Here is an 18163-nt window from a genome sequence, read left to right on the forward strand (position 1 = left end):
TTTTACGTGGCCAGGTTTCAGCCTGCTCCTTTGTAAGATGGGCTAATGCCCCTGCCTCATAGGATTGGTTTTGAGGAACAAGCAAGGTAATGCAGATAGAATGCTTTTCATGGTGCCTGGCACAGCAGAGGGATTTCTTGCCCTTGTTTGCATTGCTGCTCAGCTTCTTGGCTATGAGTGCCTTGTCCTTCAGCATCATCTATGGCTTTAGGGAGTCTGGTCTGCATTGGGTCATTTCCATACCCCTGGGAAGATAGAGGGTGTGGTCACCATATTCCCTCCTGCCTGGGTCCCTCCATTGCCCTCCTGGCTTACTTTTTAGACTTCTTCTGGACTGGCTGGGTGTGGCTTTCTGCACTTGTACTGCTGGATCTCTCACTGAAACACAAAGGGATGGTTTCGAGTTGCTCAGAGTCTGCTTTTCAAGAAAAGGGTGCCTTCAGGGCCCCATGGTACCTGCTAACTTCCAGGATTCAGGCAAGGGAGGTGGTTATAATCAAGGCATCAGTCACAGAACTCTACGAATTTTTCCCCACCTCTTGGGCTTTCCTCCTGCCATATCCCTGCCGAGACGGTACTCTTTGTTTCTTTTCTACCTACTTATATCCTACCCTGCTTTATGGTCCACAGCAAGTCCTGTATATCTGGACTCTCCAGTCCAACTTCGACCTTCTGCCTCTGCATGTTGTCAGGATTACGTCTTTTCTGGATCTCAGTTTCATTTGTATAAAATTGTTTTCTTTGGAGGGTGAATTGGTTTAGGACCTCTCCACCCTCCTCTCCATACCCAACACTTAACACTGGGTCAAGAGCAGATTTAGTGAAGCTCAACACCTGTTTTACCCCTTGTCTGTCTATGAGCAAGCAGCTCCCTTCTGGATGGTCGGTTTCCTCATCTGTGACCCATAAATTCATCGTGCTATCCAACCCTTTCTAGATGTGGATGATTGAATCCTCGTATGGATACCACCTCCTGTGACTCTGCCTGGGCAAGCTTCCTAAGGGTGATGAAGGGCCCCTACCCCTGCCCACCCTGCCCCCCAAGCCTTTCTCCAGGATCCTTGTTTAGGGACTTGGGCTTTCAGCACCATTGTCTAGCACCTTCTCTCTGAACCTATTTCCCCTTCTTTCTTCCAAATACTTGGGAAACTGATCTGACCACTTTATCTGTGTGGCTCTGGGGGAGGGGGTGGTAAAACCGGTTTCCTTCTTCCTGTAATGTGTAGGTAACCCTTTGCTTCTAGCCCTGTGGCATTTGGGACTTTTTTAGGCAGGCGGCCCTGGCCATTTTCCAGACCGCTCCCCATAGAAAGGTCCTGGCCTTTGCTGGTTTCCCCAGAAGCTCACAGGACTAGACGTGGAGGTCTCAGGCCTAGTAGGTAATGGAGCAAATTTTCATCCTACTTGGGGAAAATGCAGACCCCCCATTAACAATATCCAGAAAGCCTTGATTTTAGATTCCAACCAGCTGCCCTAATCCCTGCAGATGAATCCTTTAGGGGAGCATGGTGGCCCTGACCTTCCTCCTGTAGATGGCTCTCTTCTTTTCAAGAGCTTTGACAGTGATTCAGGGAGGAGGTGGGAGGTAAGGAAAGTGGTGTTATTAGCTGGTGATAAGAAAGAGTCAGAAATAAGCAGTAAAAGACCCTTCCACCTGTCTCACACCGTGCCCCCTGCTTGGCCCTCTTTGAGTTTCAGCTGCATTGGTCTTTGCTTGGTGCCCCTGAGATTCCTCCTGCCTCAGGACCTTAGCATACGCTATTGATCCTGCTCAGAACAGCATTCCCACCTGTTTCTCCTCATAGCCTAGTCAATTCTCCTTCGTCCTTAAGTTCTCAGCTTAAATGTCAGACTCAGACTCAGTCTTTGTTAGCACTCAACCCCTCTACTTCTTTTTCAGAACACTTCACAGTCATGATGTTATGGCCAGCTGTAGGATTATCTGAGAAACGCTTGACTCTCCCATTAGACAGCAATTCTTAAGCATGGGTAGAATCCAAGGGGTCCATAAATGCAGATGGGAAAAAAGTTGCACCTTTAACCAAAATGGAAATTGTAGGTATTTGCCTATTATGTTACATTTGTGGGAGATATTTTAAAAAATCATTTATACTCAACACTAATTCAAAATTATAGGAGTTGTTAGACCTGTTGGTAAGTCTTGTTATATAATGCATTGTGAAAGGCATGCATAGATGACCATATCCCAAATTTGATTGTAATATAGCAATCTATATTACTATGCATTTCTTAGTAATCTTTTGTAATGTGTAATATGCATTTAAAAACATTTTTCTTAAAGGAGTCCATAGATTTTCTGACTTCCAAGGAGTCTATGGCACATAAAAGGTTATAACCCCAGCCCAGATACAGAGATCCAAGAGGGCAGGCTGTTTGTTTCATCAGCTGCTGAATCCCCCAAACAGCACAGTTACTGGCACAGATGGGAAATCTAAGAATATTCTCTAAATTGGCCAGGCATGGTGGCTCATAGCTGTAATTCCAGCACTTTGAGAGCCTGAGGGGGGCAGATCACTTGAGGTCAGGAGTTCAAGACCAGCCTGGCCAACAGGGTGAAACCCTGTCTCACTTAAAAATACACAAATTAGCTGGGCATGGTGGTGTGTGGCTGTAGTCCCAGTTACTTGGGAGGCTGAGGCAGGAGAATCACTTGAACCTGGGAGGGTGGAGGTTTGGAGGTTGCAGTGAGCCGAGATTGTGCACTGTACTCCAGCCTGAGTGACAGAGCAAGATTCCATCTCAAAAAAAAAATTTCTCTAAAATAAATCGGGGGATCTCCACCTCCCCCATTATAACTTACCCAATAGAGAGAGAGAGATAGTCTTGTACCACATCCTCCCTACCTCACTTCTCCATGATTAGAACATTTTTAACTTGATGGTGTATAATTGTTGGGGAGAAATGCCTGGATTCTCACCCCTGGCCCTGAATTAAAAGGGCTTGTTTCTGGCGAGGTCATAAGAAGGAAAAAGTGCTCCATTTTCTGTCCCACTTTCCATGGTCTGGGGAGGAGCTTCCCTGCAGTGGTCCCTTTAACGGTGGGCTGCCTTCCGCGGCACCTGCTGCAGGCTCCAGGCTTTCCTACCTTGACTTGTGGGTGGTCTGCATTTCCTTATAGGCAGAATTGCTCTTGTTTTGTTTCAGCACTGACAAGATGCTGCAAAGCAAAGTGAGTCCTTTAACAAGGTGCTGAATACATGAAGATTTTGTGGAGTAACTACATGTGGGAGGAGGGGGAATTCTTTTTCTGGAGCAGGAATCTTCAGACTCCACTGGGCACAGCATTCACCTGGAGCGTTTGCTAAGAATACAGATTCCTTGGCCATATTTCTAGGGACTTGAATTCATTGGGCCTGGAGATGGGCCCCAGAAGCGTCATTTAGATCACACACACAGGTACGTGCACACACACACACACACACACACACTCTCTCTCATCTTAAAATTCCACAGCATAAGGTAAAATACTGTGCAATAATTCCCACCTGAAGTGCTTCTTTAAAAAATATAGCTGTTGGCTGGGTGTGGTGGTTCATGCCTGTAATCCCAGCACTTTGGGAGGCCAAGGTAAGCAGATCACTTGAGGTCAGGAGTTCCAGACCAGTCTGGACAACACTGTGAAAGCCCGTCTCTACTAAAAATACAAAAATTATGTAGTCCCAGCTACTCAGGCATGAGAATCGCTTGAACTGAGGCAGGAGAATGAGGACGAGAATTGCTTGAACCCAGGAGGTGAAGGTTGCAGTGAGCTGAAGATGGCACCACTGTACTCCAGCCTGGGTGACAGAGTGAGACTCTGTCTCAAATCTATATGTATCTCGCTACCTCTGGAGATTATGATTCAGTGGGTTCTGGGATGAGGAGGTGTAGAAATTTGTATTTATCATAAGTATCCCAAGCTGCTTCTAATCTTCAGGGACACTGCTACAGGATTTTAAGAAAAGGCTGTGTTTTTAGATGACTAGGGGGCAGTCTGGCCTTGAGGCTGGGGGCTGGATGCACTGGCTTATAGGGATTTCTGAAAGCCCCACAGTTCAGTGTTAGCTTTGATGAGAGGAGATTTGGGATCTAAAGTGAGAAAGGAATCCAGCTTCCAAAGTGAGGGGGCAAAAGAGAATGTGCACCTTTCCTAACCGTCTCTCTGTAGCTTTGCATTGAAGCTTCACTGTCTGCTGTCTTAGCAAAAGATTAGGGAGAATTTTTTTCCCCCAGAGGAATTAATGAGGAAGGGATACTTCAACACATTCTTGCTCTGTAACCATGGTTATTTTATCATTAAATTGAATGCAGAGGCCATGTGACAGGTCTTGTGAGAACCAGGTTCTAGTGTGGTTTTGTCTTTGAGGACCTTATGGAAGCCACTGCTTATTGCTCTTTGACATCTGTGAGATGGGGTGATGGTAATGATGAATGTACCTGTCTCAGCAGAAGAAGAGTCTGTGGGGCAGCATGTGTGAGATAAAAGTGACAACTATCCTCACCACCATCCCCACCATGAACCTCACTGCCATTTATTGAATACTTACTGTATGCCAGGCACATGCTAATATGTTAAATAAATGCATTATCTGACTAAATGCTTAAAATGGCTCATTGAAGTAGATGTTATTTCCATAACATTAGTAATTTTTTACAGGGATATCATCTAATTCTCACTACAACCCTTTGGGATAGACTGCTAATGAGCCTCATTTTACAGAAATAGAATCAGGCTCAGAGAAGTGAAGAAACTTGCCCAACATCACCCAGCAATTAGTCATGGGCATGGAGACTGACCTTAGTTTGTTGGGTTCCAAAGCCAATGCTTTGATGCTACACAATCTTATTTGATAGATGAAAAAACTGAGGTTTAGAGAATGTCTAGATGACATGTCCGAGGGCAACAGGTTTTAGATCCACGTTAGTCTGACTCCAAAGCCAGTGCTTGTGCTGTGAGTTCTTACAAAGGAAGGAGCCTCATTGAGCTGCTGTTTCATTATTATTGTCTGTCTCTAATGCTTATAAATCAGGCACAGCAGTGGGGGTCTCATGGGTCAACATTGTCTCTGAGTGCCTCCAAGTGCCACCTTTCAGTGCAGCCCCAATGAGAATCCCGATTCTCAACAGCAGATGAATGCATCATTTTTCCCAAGCAGAGGCGAGGTGTGATTCATGTGAAAGTGCACAGTGAACAGTAATTACAGTAATAACAATAACCAATAAGTCATAGTTGGCATCGCAGTGGGCTGAAGGCGACGATGAACCTCTTCTAGTGCCTCACTTATTTTCAGGAAGTAATTTGCTTACTCCCCCTGCTCCCCGCCCAAAAAAAAATCTGCACTTGGGAAGGGAACTCCGGCTCTAGGCTGTGTGGTCTCTGGGGCTTTTAGAGGTCAGAAGCCTGGTGGACATAGCTTCCCACCAGAAAGGAGATGTCTTAGGTTCAAGTCTGATAGTGCCTCCTTATGAGCCAATCATATCAGTTGCCAGCTTGAAACTTCAAAGGATTCCTGATGTTTTTAGAATAAAAACCAGAATCCTTGAGTTTCATCCCATTTTGGCTGCGTTTCAGTTTCTTGAAGGTGCTATGGTCCCTTTTGACCACGTCTGCACATGTGCTGCCTGTAATACTCTCTTCCCCGCCTCCCTGCTCGCCCATTTACATGCTTTATCTAAATCTCAGCTTAAAGCTTCTTCCTTGGAGGAAACTTCTCTGATCCCCATCCCCAGCCCAGACTAGGTCAAATGCCCTGATTATTTGTTCTCACACTTTCAAGCTTTCCTTTCATGGACACTTCTCACAATAATAATGAGTACACAGCCCACACATGTTCATAAGTATTCACTCGAAGGATGAATGAATAACCAGAGAATTCCTGAGAGGCAGCACAGCAGAGTGGAAAAGAGAATGGTTTTTGGAGTTAGAGATGTCTGGATTTGCCAAATATGGTGATTCGCACCTGTAATCCCAGTATTTTGGGAGGCTAAGGTGGGGAGATCACTTGAGCCAGAAGTTCAAGACCAGCCTGGGCAGTATATTAAGATCCTGTCTCTACAAAATCAAAAAAATTAGCCAGGTGTGGTGGTGTGTGGCTGTAGCCCCAGCTATTTAGGAGGCTGAGGTGGGAGGATCACTTGAGCCCAGGAGTTGGAGGCTGCAGTGAGTTATGATTGTGCCACTGCACATCAGCCTGGTTAACAGAGCAACCCTGTCTCAAAGACAAAAATAAAGCAAAAAGAAAGGTCTAGATTAGATTCATGACCTTATCATTCACTGGCTGAGTGACCTTGAACTAGTCACATAGCCTCTCTAGGCCTCATTTCCTTACTTGTAAAATGAAGATAATAGTATCTTCCTTGTAGGATTATTGTAAGAACTCAGAGAAGTGATACACATAAACAACACAGTTCAGTGCCTGTCACAGAGAAAATGCTCAGCTACTACAGTTAGTGTGATTGCTATTATTCTAAGCTTTATTTACCCCAGGAGCCAAGGAACATACCTGGGTGCTTTTCTTTGCATCTCATTTTCTATAGTGATTATCCTCCGGGCATCCTCTCGAACCATCTCCAGGAGCTTCTGCAGATCTGATGAGAATATGAGAGGTCACTCTTGACCAGAAGTCACCCCTGAGACAGGATTGTGCAGGGCAGGGTGCAGGCCTCAAGCCAGGGTCATCTCTGCTCCTGAGGGTTGGGATCTAGAGAGGGATTCCATCGGGGTCCAGAAGAGGTGGCTCATAGTGCTAAGCAGGTTGTGAATCCGATCATGCCACGCCCCTGCTTAAAATCCATCAGTGGCTCTGTTTCTTTTGGCTAATGCCTGTAATGCCAGCCCTTTGCATGGTCTACCTCTAAAAAATGTACAAAAATTAGCAGGGCATGGTGGTGAGTGCCTGTAATTCCAGCTTCTCAGGAGGCTGAGGCCCGAAAATCACTTGAATCTGAGAGGCGGAGGTTGCAGTAAGCCAAGATCGTGCCACTGCACTACATTCTGGGTGATACAGTGAGACTCTAAATAAAATAATAATAATAATAATAATAATAATAATAATAATACAATAAAAAATAAATACATTCCTTCAATGTGGCCTGTAAGGCCTGCCAGGATCCATCTGCTCTTTTTATCCCTGGTTTCATCTCCCTTCCCTTCCCCACCTTAAACTCTACTGCAGCCAGGGAGAACTGTTTCCAAAGCTGAGAGGAAACCATCTTGCTCAGGAAACCCTCTCTGATCTCCATTGGCCTGAATTTTTAAACCAGCAATCCACAGGCTGAATTCAGCTCACAAATGTGTTTTATTTGATTCCATGCAGATGTCAACCTTTTTAAACTGGAAGATTTCACATGAAAATCCAGACCTCCAGCTTCCCTAGAAAAGAGTCTGAGATGGGACTACACTGCCCCCATTCTTGCTGCATGCTAGATGTGCCTTTAGATAGGCATGTGCTCTCCCGCTCCCCACAGCTCCCACCACTCCTCTTTCCCTGACCCAACTTTTATTTTCATACTTAATATTGATTTTGGCCAGGGGCAGTGGCTCACACCTATAATCTCAGCACTTTGGGAGGTTGAGGTGGGAGGATTTCTTGAGCTCAGGAGCTCAAGGCCAGCCTGGGCAACATGGAGAAACCACCATCTCTACTAAAACAAAAAATATAAAAAATTAGCTGGGTATGGTTGGGTGCGCCTGTATTCCCAGCTACTCAAGAGGCTGAGGTGGGAGAATCACCTGAGCCTGGGAAGTCGATGCTGCAGTGAGCCAACATCATGCCACTGCACTCCAACCTGGACGACAGAGTGAGAACCTGTCTCAGAAAAAAGAATATTGTTGATTTTATATAGTATAGAAATATTTCTTCATACCCAACTGTTACGGGTTGAACTGTGTGACCCTCCTTGCCAAGATATGCTGAGGTCCTTATAACCCAGGACCTCAGTCGATGACATTATTTGGAAATAAGATCACTGAAGACTTAATGATAGTTGTGTCATTTAACAATAGAGGCACATCTTGAGAAATGCATCATTAGGTGATTTCATCATTGTGCAAACATCATAGAGTGCACTCACATAAACCTAGGTGGCATAGCTTACTCTACACATGGGCTATGTGTTAGATATAGCTTATTGCTCTCAGGTCACAAACCTGTACAGCATGTTACTATACTGAATACTGTAGGCAATTATAAAACAATGTTAAGTATTTGTGTATCTAGGCATAACATAGAAAAGGTACAGCCAAAATATAGTATAAGAGATTAAAAATACACCTATTTAGGGTATTTATCATAAATGGAATTTCCAGGACTGAAAATTGTTCTAGGTGTCAGTGAGTGGAGTGGCTAGTAAATATGAAGGCCTAGGACATTACTGTGGACTTTATAAACACGTACACTTAGGCTACACTAAACTTACTAAAAATATTTTTCTTTCTTCAATAATGAACTAAACTTAACTTACTGTAACTTTTTTACTTTATAAGATTTACACTTTTTAAGCTTCTTGACTCTTTTGTAATAACACAGCATAAAACACAAACACATTCTATATCTGTAAAAAAAGTTTTCTTTTTTAATATCCTTATTCTGTAAGCTTTTTTCTATTTAAAAAAATTTTTTGCTTTTAAATTATTTTTGTTAAAAAATAAGGCCAGGTATGGTGGCTCATGCCTGTAATCCCAGCACTTTCGGAGGCCGAGGCAGGTGGATCATCTGAGGTCAGCCTGGCCAACATGGCAAAACTCTGTCTCTACTAAACACACACACACGCAAAATCAGCCAGGCATGGTGGCAGGTGTCTGTAATCCCAGGTACTTGGGTGGAGGCTGAGGCAGGAGAATTACCTGAACCTGGGAGGTGGAAGTTGCAGTGAGCTGAGATTGTGCCACTGCACTCCAACTTGGGCAACAAGAATGAAACTGTCTCAAAACAAAAAACAAACAAAAACCAAAAACCAAAAAACTAAGCCACAAACACACACATTAGCCTAGGCCAACACAGGGTCAGGATTATCAATATCACAGTCTTTCATCTGCATATCTTGTCCCCCTGAAGGTCTTCAAAGGCAGTAACACTCATGGAACTATCATCTCCCAGCAATGCTTTCTTCTGGAATATCTCCTGAAGGACCTACCTAGGGCTGTTTTACAATTCACTTTCTTTTCATAAGTAGAAGGAATACAATCTAAAGTCACAATAGAAAATAAAGTATAGTACATATATAAACCTGTAACATAGTCATTTTATCATCATCAAGTATGATACAGGTTTATATATGTACTGTATGTAATTGTTATACTTTTATATGCAGTATAAAATGCAGTAGGTTTATTGACACCAGCATCATCACAGACCTGTGAGGAACATAGTGTGCTATGATATAATGATGGCTAAGATATATTAGGCAATAGGAATTTTTCAGCTTCACTCTAATCTTATGGGACCACTGTCTTATATGTGGTCCATTGTTGACCGAAACATTGTTATGTGACAGGTGATTGTAGTTATGTAAAGGTAAGGTCACACTGGAGCAGGATGAACCCTCTATCCAATGACTAGTGTCCTTATAAGTAGAAGAGAGTGACACACAGGGAAAAGATAGATGTGATGTCAGGGGCTGTAGATTCAAGTGATGCGTTTATAAACCAAGGAATGCCAAGGATTGGCAGCACCCACAAGAAGTCAAGGAAGAATTCTCTCCTGTGGATTTTAGAAGATGCATGGCCCTATAGACACGTTGATTTTGGATGTTTAGTATCCAGAACTGTGAGACAATAAGTTTCTGTCATCAGAAATTTTACAGCGGTTGTAGGAAATGAACACACTGACACTCCCAAAAGTTGGGAAATGAAATAGAGATGGAGTAAGTTACTGTCAAGAAAAGTGGGAGAGTGGAATTGAATGGTCCTGTCTTATGTGGATACATATTTCCAAATCGCTGGATGCCTTGATACTTTCCACTCCCTAGCATGGAATCCGCTTTGATACAAAACCATGAGCTTTGGGACCGCTTTTTCCAGAATGTTTGTAGCTGTCCACGGTGCTGAAATATCAGTGTGAGGTTGTCTCTTGATGACTGAATACTCCAGAATTTCTCCCCAGATTTATGAACAAGAAGAGAGAAGAAGGCACTTGGAGTGAGAAGAGGAGGAAATACACAGACAGAGAGCCATTGGAGATCAGAGATATATCAAGAAATAAAAGAGAGGAGACTTTTGAGATGGCTTTTAAATTCCAGGAACTAAGAAGAAAACTTCGATAGCCAACTCGTGGAACTTGAGCAACCGAAGAGAGAGCCTTAAACACGTATTTTTAGTGGTGCAACAAGATTGTATCTCACAATGAACAAATATGCTAGACGGCTGTCTCCATCGGGTAAAAATAATATTTGATTTTTATTTTCTATCTTTATGAGACATACTGGTGGCTTGCACTGTCTCAGAACAGAAAGTAGAGGGGCTGATGTTGGTTTCATACACTTTTGATAGATCTATCACATTTTCCTCCCTCCTCTGGGATTCTGGAAGAATACTCTCTTCCCATCTCCATCCACTGCACCTGGTAGGGTGCCCACCTGTGGACTCCTGCAGCGAATTGTCCTTCTGACCCCGATCATAGCATTGCTTTCATGTGATGGTCATTGCCTGTTCACTTGCAGGTCTTTCCTCTAGTCCGTGAGTTCCTTGATGTCAGGGGCCACATTTTATTTGTCTTTTTATTGATAGCACCTGGCAGCATGCTTAGCACATGGGGTCTCAATCAACAGTTGCAGAATGAATAAGTGAACAACTAGGGAGGAAATAAAGGGAAGGATTTGGGACTATGAGTGAGATTTGGATAGCAATGAATGATGACAATGCCAGCGCACCCACTCATTCCTTAGTGGGTACCTGCAGTTGGCTCAAGCTCAGGTCTCAAAAGCCATACTGGAAGGGAGGCCTGAAGCCCAGTGCTTCCCAAGACCATTTGTGTCCAGCTTTGTATATTAATGCAATCACTAGATGCTAGGGAAAGAATGCCTTTCCTTAGTGACTTTGGAGCCATCCAGGCTGTGATAAATGTTAGCATTAAGCCGTTTTCTACTTCAGCTCTCAGTTTGTGGGCATGATTCCATTTAACCTGAACTTGACCTTTATTTTCATCTTGTCATGCCCACCTTCCCTAGAGCCACACATCCCAGAATCCATGGAGTGTGTCCAGAAGCCTATTAGCAAGGGAGCTGTGATTGGTTCTCGTAGTTTCTTCTCTTCTCTTTGGAACCAAGCAGCAACATCTGACTGCTCCACCACTCCTGCCCCCAACTCATAAGCAAACCAGCCCATGGATGGGTGGATATGGATATCAGCAAATGATCACAGTGACCTGGCACATTCTAAGGCACCAAATGACAAATTATATCCCAAGAGAAAAAATCCTGACTTCCTTTCTCCATCTTCCATGCCCAGCCTATCTAAGAATCTCATCCTTGAATGCGTAAATCCATTTCTTCTTTTGGGGGAGAGGGGATAGAGGAGGTCTTTTTGTTGTATGGGGCTAGTTTGAAGGGAAACATGAGATGGTATAGGACCCATATTTTGAGATGCTATTTAAGTGAGTTTCTCCTCTAATAGTTCCAAGACTCAGAGCTTCAAGACTGGCAGGAGGAACAGCTTGGGCTTTTGTTTCTTGGGAATCTCTCTGCCATTGATTTGGGGAGGGAATCATTCCATGGAGAGGCCACAACCTGCTGTCTCCAGTGATTTGCATCTACAAAGACCTCATTATGCAGAAGCCTTGGAAATTAGATCTTGGTCAAATAGTGTGTCTTTCAGAATAGGACTCATGAATTCAGAATCAATTTGAGTAGGTTTTAGAAGGCAAGAGAGGCTGGGAATTAATCTACTTTTGTCAATGCTGTGACAAATGGGATGGAGATTAAAGTATAAATGGAGGAAAAGATTTGGGAGGTTAAAGTAGCAAACTTTCCCTCCCAGGGAATAATTCATTTTTTTCAGCCATTTTTGTGTCCCTACTGTGTGCTAGAGAGAAGGTAAATAAGATGTTATTGTTGTACACCTGCAGGGAGTTCACATTCCTTTTTGCCTTCTTTCTTAGTAATTGAACTATGATACTTTCTATGCATATAAGGGAAAGCATTTGCTAGCTCATTTTTTCAATATCCTTTGCAGCTGGGCATGACCCTGTGACTAAGTTCTTGGCAGTGAGATTTTAGTAGAAGTGTAGTAGGGAGCTCCTGAGAGGATTGCTTAACCACAGCTGGGAATGGGCACTTTTGTACTTTGCTTACTTCCTTTTTCTTACAACCTAGAATGTGGGTGTGATGGCTGGAGTTCTGGCAGCCATGGTGGATTATGAAGTGATGTTAAGGATGGCACAGAAGAAAGAGAAGGAGTAGGACCCCTGATGATTTATTGGAGCCACCTTACCAGCCCTGGACTAATCTTTAATCTGTACAAAAAATAAACTTTTATCTTTTTTTAAGCCACTGTTTTTTAGGTCTCTGTACTCAGCCACAAGAAGTTCCTACTGGATACAGTGAGAGGCATTTTAAGTTAAAGTTAATAATTCAATAAAAGCAAATACTAACTACTAACAGGCAAGAGTAGAGGAAACCTGGGTGAGTCAGAGAAGGTTCCACAGAGGAGTGAACATTTGAGCTGGGTCTTGAAGGTTGAGCAGGAGTCCACCAGACTGAAGGGTCAAGGGTGAACAGACATTTCAAGTAGAGAAAGTCATACAAGAATGTGCATTGCTTAAAAAGAAGAAAGTGTTTTGATGAGGTTGGTGTGCCCCACTTAAGGTGTGAGCTAGCAAGAGTTGACCTGGGCAGGCTGGGACAAGATCAGAGGCAATGTAGTAGAGAAAACGGAGAGTCTTTGAAAGATGTTGAGCTAGAGAGAACTATATCAGATTTTTAATTTAGAAAGTCCCTTCTGACTCAACTTGCAGAAAAATAAGTGAGTAAAGGCAGAACAAGAAGCCGGGAGACTAGTTAGGAGGCTGTTGATATTGTTTAGGTGAGAAGTGAAGAGACTCTAGACCAGAGGTCTCAAACCCAGGTGGCCTTCGGGGGCCAGGTACCAAAAATGAGTGACATAGGTTGATGTAAAAAAAAAATCAAATTGTTCTCTTGATCCATCTTTTATTTTTTCCTGAATACTTGGGTAAAGCAGAGCAATCAAGCTTGATTTGAAGGCCAGATTGCTTGGGTTCAAGTTCTGCCTTTATTACTTACTAGCTGTGTGACTTGGGGCAAATAACTTAACCTCTCTGTGACCCAATGTTCTCCTCAGCAGAATATGCATGAAGAAGTTCTTATGAAGATTAAATGAATTAATGTACATATAAAGTTGCTGATACAAAAATACTTTTTTTTTTTTTTTTGAGACCAAGTTTCACTCTTGTTGCCCAGGCTGGAGTGCAATGGCGTGATCTTGGCTCACCGCAACCTCTGCCTCTCATATTCAAGTGATTCTCCTGCCTCAGCCTCTCTAGTAGCTGGGATTACAGGCACGTGCCACCATGCCTGGCTAATTTTGTATTTTTAGTAGAAACAGGGTTTCTCCATGTTGGTCAGGCTGGTCTTGAACTCCCAAACTCAGGTTATCTACCTGCCTCGGCCTCCCAAAGTGGTGAGATTACAGGCGCCTGGTCCCAAAAATTCTTTTAAGTTTTAGTTATAGTTTTATCATCATCATCATCATCATTATAATCATCATCATTCTAAAGAAAACAATGGGGCAAATGTAATAATAATGGTCACACACTCAGCCAACTGGAGCAATGAGTGGAGCAATAGGGAGTGATGAAGACTATGGAAAACTGGAGAATGCAAACCCCACCTAAAGGAGCCAAGCTCCAGTTGATTGTTGTTGTTCAGGATTGCAGGCCCACTGTTGCCAAAAAGAGTGATTTATTTTATTTGTAGAGGTGGGGTCTGGCTATGTTGGCCAGGCTAGTCTCGAACTCTTGGCCTCAAGTGATCCTCCTGCCTTGGCCTCTCAAAGTGCTAGGATTACAATTGTGAGCCACCATAACTGGCTAAGAGTGATTTGTTTGTAAAAAGTCAGAAGTTTTAGGTAAAGTATCTTGATCTCGTTTTTTTTTTTTTTTTTTTTTTTTTTTTTTTTAGGCAGAGTTTCAGTCTTACTACCGAAGCTGGAGTGAAATGGCATGATCTCGGCTCACCTGCCTCATCCTCCCTAGTAGCTGGGATTACAGACCTGCGCCACAACACCTGGCTGATTTTATATTTTTAGTAGAGACAGGGTTTCTCCATGCTGGTCAGGCCGGTCTCGAACTCCTCACCTCAGGTGATCCACCAACCTTGGCCTCCCCCAAAATATCTTAATCTTAAAAAGTCACAGCTACTTTTTAAAAAACATAGTTTTTTGTGTTTGTATGCTAAACAAAACATAAGTGTCAGGATCTCCTTATATGCCTCCAGTTCTCTATCTTTAAACTAAGACAAAAGCAACAGGTATGAAGAAGGTAGAGTTTGAAGGAGTTTTAGGAGACAGCAGTGATTGGAGCAGGCAAGTGGCTGGATGTGAGGGGAAGGTGGTCACCGGGGAAAGGCCTATGGTGTTGCAGGTGCCTGGAGAGATGCTCCATTTACCCCTCCCCTCATTGCAAACTCTCCTTCCTCTGCTACTCCCTTCTGCTGCCAGCACCAGTGTTCTGCTTGCCCCTGGGAGAACCATGTGCAAGCTCTGGAGCTGAGGCAGGACCTTGAAGCCGGGCTCTCTCTCTACTCTTCTTATTTAAGAGCAAACCTTTTAGAGTTGAAAAATAAAAAAAAGAAGACATGGATATAACACTAATAACCACACAAATATCTTGGAAAAGCAAACCACGTCTAATCCCTCCTGTACTGAAAACTTTCCAGATACTTCCTCTTGCACCTGGAGTAATTATGAAGTCTTGCTTGCTCTGCAAAGGTCTTGCATGCTCTGGCCTCTGCCTCCCTCCCCAGCTTGAGGTCTTCAGGTGTCAGTTCAAACATCAGAGCTGAGAGAGGCTTTCCTTGATCGCCCTTGCTAATTTAGCTCCATGACTGCCAATAGTCTCTCTATCCTAGCATCCTGTTTTATTCTTTTCTGAGCATGTATTATATGCAATTGCCTTGCTCAGGCGTCCCCAAACTTTTTACATAGGGGGCCAGTTCACTGTCTCTCAGACCGTTGGAGGGCCACCACATACTGTGCTCCTCTCACTGACCACCAATGAAAGAGGTGCCCCTTCCTGAAGTGTGGCGGGGAGGGTGGGGGCGGATAAATGGCCTCAGGGTGCCGCATGCGGCCCGCGGGCCAGGCCATAGTTTGGGGGACGCCTGGCCTTGCTAGTTACAACTTTCTTTTTTATTTTGTTTATTTTTAGAGACAAGGTCTTACTCTGTTGCCCAGGCTGGAGTGCAGTGGCACAATCATAGTTGGCTGCAATCTTGAAATCCTGGACTCATGTGATCCTCCTATTTCAGCCTCCCAAGTAGCTAGGACTACAGGCATGTGCCACCATCAATGGCTAATTTTTTGAAATTTTTTTGTAGAGCTAGGGTCTCACTATGTTGCCCAGGCTGGTCTCAAATTCCTGGTCTCAAGCCATCCTTGTGCCTCGGCCTCCCCAGCTATTGGAATTGCAGGCATGAGACACTGCACCCAGCCTATGGGTTTCTTATTTATCATTTGTCTCTTCTAAAATGTAAGCTTGGGAAGGGCGGGTACTCAAATAACTGTTTTGGTCACACAGTTGATGCTCAGTAAGTATGTGTTAAATGAAAGAAGATTCAAGAAATCCATAAGTAGCCAGGAAGCTGAGATGGGAAGGTTGTTTGAGCCCAGGAGTTTGAGGCTGCAGTGAGGCATGATTGTGCCACTGCATTCCAGCCCGGGCAACAGAGTGAGACCATGTCTCTAAAAAATGTAAAAAAAGAAAGAAATCTATAAGAATCACTCAACTGCTGGTGGTCTATCTTAGTTTCTTCCTATCTCAGATAATACTTCCTCTGTTCAGAAAATAGCCTTTTGGGTCTTGGATACTTTCCTAGTCCCCCTGTTGACAAGCAGGGGTGTTGGGAACTTTTCTCACTGGCAGTCAGTACTCTGAACCCTGGCCACCCATCACATCCCAGTGCGTGTTGCTCCCCTCCGTGTGTCCATGTGTTCTCATTGTTCAACACCTGCCTGTGAATGAGAACATGAGGTGTTTGATTTTCTGTTCTTGTGTCAGTTTGCTGAGAATGATGGCTTCCAGATTCATCCATGTCCCTACAAAGGACACAAACTCACTGTTTTTATGGCTGCATAGTATTCCATGGTGTATATGTGCCACATTTTCGTTGTCCAGTCTATTGTCGATGGGCATTTGGGTTGGTTCCAGGTCTTTGCTATTATACACAGTGCTGCTATGAACATACATGTACATGTGTCTTTATAATAGAATGATTTATAATCCTTTGGGTATATACCCAGTAATGGGATTGCTGGGTCAAATGAAATTTCTATTTCTAGGTCCTTGGGAAAGTGCCACACTGTCTTCCACAATGGTTGAACTATTTTACACTCACTCCCACCATCTTTGACGATCAGGGCCTCACACAGATTCTTAGTCTGCTTTGACCTCCTTTTTCACCTCCTTGAATCTATGCTACACCCAATCCTTGTCACTCAGCTCAGCCTCGGCTGCCCAGGCATTCCAGACAGTGTGAGAGAGAACACTGGCCAAACAGGGAGGTTCAGCTGGACACCACAGAGGGGACATCAGAGATGAGGAGAGAGCAGAAAGATGTCCCATGCATCAGAGTCAAGAATGTTGTGGTGGGCCGTTCCTTGTCTTAATCTCTCTTCTTGCCACCTTCTCCATCTTTCTGTACGAATTCTTCTGGATCCTTCTCTTGCTTTTCCTATCTCCTTTTACTATACAAGCTCAAGCCAGAAAGTTCTGAAAATGAATCTTTTGTATGACATGGAATCCGGTCATGATTCTATCTAGTTGAGGTTCACAGCACTCCACCCAAAATATTGTGCAAAATTGTGTATATGTGTGTGTTTGAATTTTTGAAGGCTCATAGATTTCAGGGAATTTTCCTTCTTTTCCTCCCCTCCCCTCCCTTTCCCTTCTCTTCTTCTCTTCTTTTCTTTTCCCGTTTTTAGACAGGTCTTGTACTGTTGCCCAGGCTAGCGTAAAGGAGCAAATCACAGCTCATGGCAGCCTCTACCTCCTAGGCTCAAGTGATCCTCCCACCTCAGTTTCCTGAGTAGCTGGAACCACAGGCACATGCCTCCATGCCTGGCTAATTTTGAGGGTTAAAAAAATTATTTTTTAATTTTGTTTTTTTGGAGAGATGGGGTTTCACCACGTTGCCCAAGCTGATCTCATACTCCTGAGCTCAAGTGATCTGCCCACCTCCACCTCCCAAAGTTATGGGATTACAGACGTAAGCCACCATGCCTGGCCTAATTGGATTTTTTTCTAAAGGACTTATTTCCCTCAAATTTTGAGCTGCTGAAAAGGCTTTCTCAGGGTGAAGATCACAGAGTGATACAACTTCCATTTATAAAATGCTCAGAAAAGACAAAGCAGCAGAGATAGAAAGCAGGTTTGTGGTTGCCTGTGGGTTCTGGGTAAGAAGGGCACAAGGTTTTCTTTTGAGTGGATGGAAATGTTCCGAAATTGGATTGTGGTGATGGTTACATAACTCTAAGTTTACTAGAAATCACTGAATTGCACATTTAAAATAAGCAAATTTTATGATATGTAAATGTTTAACAAAGTAGACACCAAATTTCAAAGACTTAGTATAAAAGAAGATGCAAAATATCTCGCTAATAGTTTTTACATTGGTTACACATTGAATTGATAATGTTCAGTATAAATTGGGCTAAATAAAAAAATATTTTTTGAGTCTCTCTCTGTGGCCCCGGCTGGAGTGTAGTGACACAATCTCAGCTCACTACAACCTCCATTTGCCAGGTTCAAGAGTTTCTCCTGCCTCAGTCTCCCAAGTAGCTGGGATTACAGGCATGCGCCACCACATGCAGCTAATTTTTGTATTTTCAGTAGAGACAGGGTTTCACCGTGTTGGCCAGGCTGGTCTCAAACTCCTGACCTCAAAGATCTGCCTGCCTCAGCCTCCCAAAGTGCTGGGATTACAGACATGAGCC

The 18163-nt window shown here is 43.6% G+C and overlaps 1 protein-coding gene and 1 long non-coding RNA gene across 2 annotated transcripts in view; one reads left to right on the forward strand and one right to left on the reverse strand.

The window, feature by feature from the left end:
• LOC104652046 (uncharacterized) overlaps positions 1 to 18163 on the forward strand; it is a 217943-nt gene that overhangs the window by 75727 nt on the left and 124053 nt on the right. The window lies entirely within an intron of this gene.
• The window catches only part of CCDC60 (coiled-coil domain containing 60), a 216293-nt gene that overhangs the window by 22207 nt on the left and 175923 nt on the right, over positions 1 to 18163 (reverse strand). Inside the window, exons 8-10 of the mRNA XM_003932195.2 lie at positions 6504 to 6588; positions 3107 to 3178; positions 316 to 378 (exon numbers count right to left, since the gene is read on the reverse strand). Of these exons, the coding sequence (XP_003932244.1) occupies positions 316 to 378; positions 3107 to 3178; positions 6504 to 6588 (220 nt within the window). The remainder of the gene's footprint in view (positions 1 to 315; positions 379 to 3106; positions 3179 to 6503; positions 6589 to 18163) is intronic.

This window comes from Saimiri boliviensis, chromosome 7, assembly GCF_048565385.1.
Source record: "Saimiri boliviensis isolate mSaiBol1 chromosome 7, mSaiBol1.pri, whole genome shotgun sequence".
Classification (NCBI taxonomy): domain Eukaryota; kingdom Metazoa; phylum Chordata; class Mammalia; order Primates; family Cebidae; genus Saimiri; species Saimiri boliviensis.